Source organism: Topomyia yanbarensis, chromosome 2 (assembly GCF_030247195.1).
Source record: "Topomyia yanbarensis strain Yona2022 chromosome 2, ASM3024719v1, whole genome shotgun sequence".
In the NCBI taxonomy this organism is placed as follows: Eukaryota; Metazoa; Arthropoda; class Insecta; order Diptera; family Culicidae; genus Topomyia; species Topomyia yanbarensis.
In genome coordinates, this window is record NC_080671.1 from 131,006,274 (window position 1) to 131,014,191 (window position 7,918).

At 34.6% G+C, this 7,918-nt stretch overlaps 1 protein-coding gene across 1 annotated transcript; it reads right to left on the reverse strand.

The window, feature by feature from the left end:
- Positions 1 to 523: 523 nt before the first annotated feature.
- LOC131681347 (uncharacterized) lies at positions 524 to 2,691 on the reverse strand. Its single transcript, XM_058962104.1, has 3 exons — positions 2,250 to 2,691; positions 1,041 to 2,194; positions 524 to 965 (listed from the first exon to the last, which is right to left on the reverse strand). Exons 1-2 carry the CDS (start codon positions 2,651 to 2,653, stop codon positions 1,042 to 1,044), a joined length of 1,557 nt encoding a protein of 518 aa, XP_058818087.1. The 5' UTR covers positions 2,654 to 2,691; the 3' UTR covers positions 524 to 965; position 1,041.
- Between the last annotated feature and the right edge of the window lie 5,227 nt (positions 2,692 to 7,918).

The following is a 7,918-nucleotide window of genomic DNA, read 5'->3' on the forward strand; positions in this document are numbered from 1 at the left end:
AGCTTTTATTTCTTGGTCGATTTTCGAACTTTTCGTAGCACTTTGAAGCCAAAATCAGATTATTGCTAAAAATGATGAAAATGCTATTGAAAAAATAATAATATTAAGCATTTTGCAAAAAGCTTTTGTAGCTACCTGGGCAATGATGTGAAGAAGAAAAACTGTGCAAAATTCACGAAGTTGCCATCAAATGACTTTTACTGTTAGCCGCATATATAATTGTTTCTGTACATATGATTGGCAATGTTTCCGTTTCCGTCGCACAATAAACGTCATTTCATGTCGACCTCGTCAACGTGCAGTGGTTGAAACTAACGTATATAACTTACGGCGCTTTCTCCTATTCGGAACGGCTTCGAGTAGTTCAATTTGATCATCAACCAGCAGATGTCGCTTTTGTGGAGAAAAACGAGTGAAATGCAGATTTCGATTATCTTACCTGCTTCCATCAACAGTTTTGAAACACGAATTAGCGGAACTTGGAAACCGTAAAAAAATTAAAAAGTTATCACAACAATCTAAATTGACAATTTTAATACTATTTATATTAAATTCTGCAATTCCCTTAAATGGATTAAAAGCGTTTTTCACTATTATAATTATTATTATTACATGTAAACGAAAATATCATGAATTAATGTAATGATTTGGGTTTAAGCCGGTTTCGTGAAGTTTTCGTGTCGAGTCGTATCATAGTTAAACATATTTAATCAATACCAATTCACAACAGTGTTCGCTGATTTTTGCAACATGAAATCTTCATGAACTCAGCAATCTTTCTGCAGAGTTATAAACAATCGATTTTTAAATATGCAAACTTAAAAAGAAATAAAGACAACTTTTAATGCGACGACTTTCTGGGAGGCCTGGATTTCTAGAGAATTCGTTTATTTCGTCTCGCTCAAATTCTGCAATTGTCGGGAAACAGAAGCCCTAAAACCATCTCTGGCTCACGCAGGTTGAATCTAAATGAGAATTAATAAAAATAATTATTCCCTAATAGATACGACTGGTCACGCTGATGTATGCAAACAACGTACGTTACAGTGAACCTGGTGGAGGTGGTGGTGGTGGTGGTGGAGGCGGCGGTGGTGGTGGAGGAAATGGTCCTGGTGGCGGTGGGGGTGGCCCAAGTGCCCAACGACGAATTTCATGTTCGACGTGTTGCTTAGACAGTAAAAGAGCATCTGAATCTGATTCCGAAATCGATGCCAAATCTTCGCCGTGAGTAGCATTCGGAATTTCTCTGACATATGATTCCTGATACGGGTAAGCAACTCCTGTGAAGCGCCATGGATCCAACGATCCTTTGGTGTAGTAAATGCGTTGAACTTCTGGGCGATTTCCGCCGAACAATGTGTTGGTATCTTGTACCAAAGATTCAAACACATCCGAAGTAAGCCAGTCATCAAACAATCGCTCGCAAATCTGCATGAACAGGTTGGTAGTGATGCGCTCTCCGAACGGTTGAGAGTGTGAGCTACCACTAGTTAGCGGCCACCCTAATGCAGTACACCGCTGGTACATCCACTGGCGTTCTCCATTACGAAGCATTTCATTCTGCCAATCAGTCACTTCGTACGCTTGAATAATGCTTTCAAAATCCATCACAAGACACTCGGCGTCTGGAAAACGTCCAGTTAACCAGTCAGATAAGGCTGTCAGACCATTAGGTTTATTAGGATCTGTCAGTATCTGACACATTCGATCAATGTTATCTCGAAGATGGATATCCACTGCCTGTGAAGCTATTTCATTGAAGATACCATTGAGAAAAGCTTCCACATCGACTGGGACGTCGCTTTTGATGGGATTACAAACGTTGAACAGACTGTCCACGGCTGTCGATAATCCAGCATCTATGAGGTTTTCTGCGGTGGCAAATCCTTGCCAAATTGTATTGTAGCATTCGTCACTTCCAAAACGACGAATGTTTTCACCGACAGATTCAGAAAATTGAACAAAATTACTGTTGGCTTCCACCAATCCGCTCGAAGACCACACGCCATTCACCATATGTTGATAACGCTTGCGCGTCCATTGCGCAATCGAAGCTGAGAAACCAACACCAGCCAGAATGACTCTTGCATCTGGATTCTCCAGAACTTCACTCTTTATATGGGTAATCAATCTGGCAATATCCGGTAGAATCTGATCAATGGCTAGAAAACGAAGGTTGTTCCGGGAAGCATCTCTGAAACCCGATATTTGTTAGTCGAATGACTCAACTAGAAAAAAAATCCACTTACTCAACCGGTATACTTTCTCCGTAGTAACGCAGCTCGTTGGCGACCAGATATGCGCTCATGTTTCTAGCCAGATCCACAAAGTATCCCTGCTCTATAACTTGCGCCTCCAGTTCCCATGGTCCTCCAATGAACATAAATATAGGACCGCCAGGTTCATAGTACTGGTCGTTCGTAACGTATCGAATCGGAAAAACATTTCGATTTTGAGGATTCGAGGAGGTCTGACGCACCTCTAACTCATTCCAAACGGCAACAGAATCTGACGGGTCGCCTTCCTGCTTAGCAAGCGTTGGAGGAACCACTCGTTGAGTTCCGAACAGAAGCGGTCTGCCTGGATTTAGCTCGATGGCAGCAGCGGCGAATGCCACCGCGACACCGAATATTACTGCCAGTCTCGCGAACATTTCGATGAGACCACACTAGTCAACTGGTAGAGATTTTGGCTACTACTCTGACTTATATATCATGCAAGTTAGATTATCGTAGGGAGATTACTTACAATCGCAACGTATTCTGGTCTGCGAAGTATTTGAACTTCTGATTGGAGCAAGTTTCGCGCAACTATAGGTTCGTATTGAAAATAATTATTGCATTCTACATATTTTGGATGCTCCACTAATTGTAATACCAACTAAAAATTGTAATATTTTCCCATATATGGGTTTTGTTTGGGATCATATCATATTACAAATGTCTTAAAAACGTTAAAACGAAAACTTGTATACTATGCACTGTCTAAATGCATCAGTGCAGTTGCGTCATTAAAATTGCATAGATTAGAGAAAATTCGTTATCGCTATAGCGCGACTAGACTTTTATGGCTACACATGTCTGCAGATATGAATTATTTGGTTTGAAAATTAATCTGGTTGGGAATGACTGGGCGCCAGACAAAATATGATCGTTGGTATGCGAAGTACTATAAATTCATCTACAAAGACAAGCCATTGATGTTCGAGCTAAAACGTAGAATCGGACTGAGCTTTCTTTAAAAATATTTGTATGCGTCAATTTTTATTTACTGTTTTTGTTTGCTTTGACACTTGTGGGAATTTCATGCTATTTTCAGTAATTTTACGTTGAAACGAAAATTTCAACATTCAATGTTTTAAATAAATTGTTGATAAAAATGTTTTAAATAAAGTAATTATAAAAGATAATATTCAACAATAGTAGGTGTGTTTACAGATTCTAAAACAGAAAATAAAATATTGAACATAATAGTTTTATGACAAAATAATATTTGCTGTGCCCCAATTCATCTTAGCACCTTTATTCATCCCACCCATTTGAACACATTAGTTAGATCAGTGCCTGCTATCTCTATCCAACGCATTAGCTTAAATGGTAGGATGAATAAAGGTGCGTTGTGCTCGACTATTCGCTTCACTCTAACGCGAGTATTTTACATTTTCCAAGCCAGATTTTTTATTAATCTGCTTCTTAAGAACGAAGTAAAGATGCTGATACCCATTTAAGGCCAATCCAATCAGTGTAAGCCGTTTGACATCGTGATTAATTAGATGAATGAGGGCACTTCTACCCTATAAGTTATTTTACACAATGCAAACTTTTGTTTGTGTTTTTATTGATGCAGATTCAAAATACGTTTAAACATATTACTTGTCAACTACATTTCTATGAAAAATAAAAGATTTAAGTCCACCTAAGAGTGTGATAAGACATTTCTTATAATTCCGAATGCTTTCTGAATAAAATATTTAAGTTCTTCATTCAATATATTATTAATGGAAAAACTCGATTTCCTTAAGAAACTATACATAGTGTTTGGTTCACGATCTCTCGATGGGGAAAAAAATTATTCTACACATACCACCAAATCTCAACCGTTACAGAGTTATTGAACTTTTTGTCTTAAAATAATAAAATACCTCTAACTTAAAAAGTTTACTTTGTATTTTAAATCTTTTAGTTTCATTCGAAAGGTGAGAAAATTTCCTATTTAATGATACTCTCCTTTCTTTCAGTTAATTAGTTTTAATTAACTTTTAGTTGTAAAGTAGTTAAACGTTAGTGTTTTTGAGGAGGTTTTTGTTAATTTTCTCAAAATAATGAATTATGATTATAGCAATATCTATTATCAAAAAGTTGGGCTTTAGGGCGATTCATAATTTGTTCTTCAACAGCATATTCCTTTTTTTTCTCATTCCTTTACAATTTCATTACTAAACTTTTCGTATGATCGACTTGCAAGTGCTTAAAAAACTCTAAACTAAAAAATATGCTTTATATCGTTATTTCCAAGGTTTCATTGGTAAGCTGAGAGAATTTTCTATCGATGTATGTAGAAATATCTTTTAATTAAGGGTACTAAATGACTTTTTACTAGTGAAATAGCTCACAATCACCGTTTTTCGAGGAGTTTTATAATTATTCTAATTATTAATCAACTAAATTTATCGTTACTATTGTTCATTTAGTGCCCCTAAACATTCTCTAACACTTGTTATTGGACACTTTATTCATATCTCTTTTCATTTCGCTGCTTTTTAGCACTATTTTTTGCATATGAAACGATGTGAAAAAAAAAATTATTTTGCGCCGTACCAAAAAGAGATAATTGAATAGAATCAAAGAAAGAACCGTAGAACTTGCTGAGATGCATTATTTGCATGATATTAATGGTGATGTTTATTATTCACTATTTTAAGAAAATTAATGAAAATGTTATTATTAGCTGTGCTGCAAAAATTTACAATCAGTTATCTATTTCTGCTTGTATTTACCGAAACCATCATTCAGATTCACCGCCCCTCTCATTCATTAACTTTCCAACTGACTGAAATTTCAAGCTAAATCAAAAGCTTGGGCGCAGAGGAAACATAAATTCCTACATCAACAAAAGCATTCATTTGTTATTATGTGGACAGTTTGAAGGCAGAAGTTGGCATCTCATACATTTTCGAGCATAAGTGAACTGCATAGTCTATATATGGTGCACTTTTGCTCAATAATCCCCCTCAGGACTAGCATAGAAACAAAATTCAGTTTGCTTCTGAGACCGAACACATCCGAACCTGAATGCGCTGTGTCGGGAGAACGAATGACGAGGGAAACGAACCAAACATTTCATTCATCGCGCCGGGCATGAAATAAATTTCGTTTTCTTACAAGTTCACGCAGGGATGTCAATTTTTTGAGCTCTGATAATAACACTAACTTTAAACTAATTCACTTCTAAAAGAATACTAAATTCACTTAACTGAAAGGTATTAGCACATTTTTCTCTGTATAATTTTCCTGGATTTCGATTGAAATGAAAAAAGTACAATTATTGCCATACTTTTTCAATTAGAGCTGTTGTTTGTTGGTTTATTTATGACAGTTTACACAATTGGGCGGTGCATTCGTGTCAAGGAAGTATATGATTTACATTCGTTACGATCAATTCAGTGTTCAAATTCGTGCATCAAGTTTGATCTGTCGTATTAATTAGAGCCAGTATTAGTGAAAATGAAATAAAAATATCTAACTTCAATAACCCAAACTATTTAGCTGAAACATGTGAGGACGTCATTCAATGGGAATTTTTTTCACTTTCCTAGTGGACCTAAAAGATTTGAAATACAAAGTATACTTTTTGAGTTTATTTATTTATTTATATAAGACTGTATATTAGAGTGTCAATGGCATGAATGGAAAACAGATGACCATCGAATTTAACAACCGGACGCACCTCAACAAAAAATTAGCTCCATCGGACGCGATTAAGGGATGCGCAAAACGGCCAAAGTACAAAATTTTTACCAGTGAAAAAAAAACACAAGGACGCTTAGAACATTCAAATATTAAACTCGATTTTTTATGCTAAATGGCTAAGGATGCAATGAAACGTCGAGATCTACTGCCACCCTGAGTTTTGTTTTAAGGAACCCTTTATGTAACTTTAAATATTTTCAATTTAAGTTGATACTAGGGTTTGAAAAGGCTGTTTTTAATTTATTTTCTGTGCCAAATGTCCTAGAACTGCTTGAAACAACCGATCTTGTATATACAAAAAAAATGCTTTGACAAAAGTTGCCTCTCTGGTACTTTTAATTTTTAAACTGAGATTTTCAAATAAAAATCAAAAAGCTGTTTTTTTATTGACACCAGATTTCGACATGTCGTTGATTTCTAAAACATCTGGCATACGAATAAAATAAAAACTGCATTACCAAACTCAAGTCTTATATCAATTCAAAAATATTCCTTGCACCAAAAGAAATCTTTGAACATTTTACCAGATCTCGACGCTTCATGACATTAGTTTTCGATTGCGCTCAAATGTTGCATGGAGACTTTTTTCGAGATACAGTGATATTGTTTCATAAATGTTTGCGCTATTTAATATAGGTATTGTTTTGTAAATGTGGTAGTAGAATCATCATCTGTCATTTTCTTATCATTTGTAATCTAAAGTGTGCAAGTTTCCGCACACTAGTCTGCCTTGGCTTTCCTTTTCAGTTCGACTTCCAAAGAATAATTTTGTGTGTACCTAGGAATGATACTCCTATCCTGACTATTTTCATGACTTAACTTCACTTATTTTAAAAAGCAGATTGGGATTTTAGGCCAACTTGGCCAATCGGACGCTACGGCTCTGCCTGTATATGTTTTACTATGCTAAAAAGCAACAACAAAAATATTGCGTAGATATGAAGTACAAATTTTTAGAAGCGTTTATTCAAATTATGAGAACTAGAACTGAAATTGCAACCCTTGACAACAAGCTACCTCAACGAAATTATTTCGATATCGACTTTTTCTAAAAGTGAACTCGCAGTGAGCAACATATTTCGAATACCGTTGAACTCACAATAGCTAGTGATTTTCATTTGCACCATTATTACTAATCCTAATGCTAAAACCCGACTAACAGTAATATGAGAATGTCTCAAATGCAAATATTATTGTTGGATTATTCATTATTTTGCAGAATTCATACGAAGTAGGCACTCAACTAGTGGTGGGATGAACACAGTTTCGAGTTCTGCACGAAAAATACCTCGAATAAACTGAATAAATTATTGAAAATAAATAAACCAAATGAAATTTAAAAAGCTAATAAAGCGAAATATTGATAAGAAAGGTATCAAATTAATAATATGAGTAGAATGAGTAATAAAAAACAAATTATATAACAAATAAATCAAATTAGTTCAGATCATTGAGTCAAAAATGAGAAAACATAAAAAGTTATAAAATAAATATAATTAATTAAACTGATTCAAACTAAAATTGGATGAAATAAATAAAAGGGATAAAGGAACAGATTCGATAAAATTAATAAAACGAAGAAACTGAATAGAACGTATGAACAAGAAAAAAATAATAAAATGATAAAATCAACAAAACGGAAAGAAAAAATAAAATGAACAGAATGAATAAAATGAATAACATGAATAAAACGAATGAATGAACAAAATATGGATGAAATACATTACATGAATGTATTGAAAAAAGCAATAAAATAAAAAGATAAATAAAATGAATAAAATAAATCAAACGTGAAAAACAATATAAGATAAAATAAAATTATAAATGTTCATAGAAACCGATTTAGATGCGCTAGAGACAAACGGAAAACGCTACTTTTCACCATTTTCCTTAACTTTTCCGAAAAATAATATGTCGTATAGGTAAACGTGAACTGTTTTATTTTTTGG

What these genes read in the sequence shown, in the direction of transcription:
- LOC131681347 (XM_058962104.1), bottom strand. Translation starts at nt 2,653, where the DNA reads ATGTTCGCGAGACTGGCAGTAATATTCGGTGTCGCGGTGGCATTCGCC. An exon ending in GGAGAAAGTATACCGGTTGA is followed by an intron (nt 2,195 to 2,249) that starts GTAAGTGGATTT and finishes ATCGGGTTTCAG; the next exon opens with AGATGCTTCCCGGAACAACC.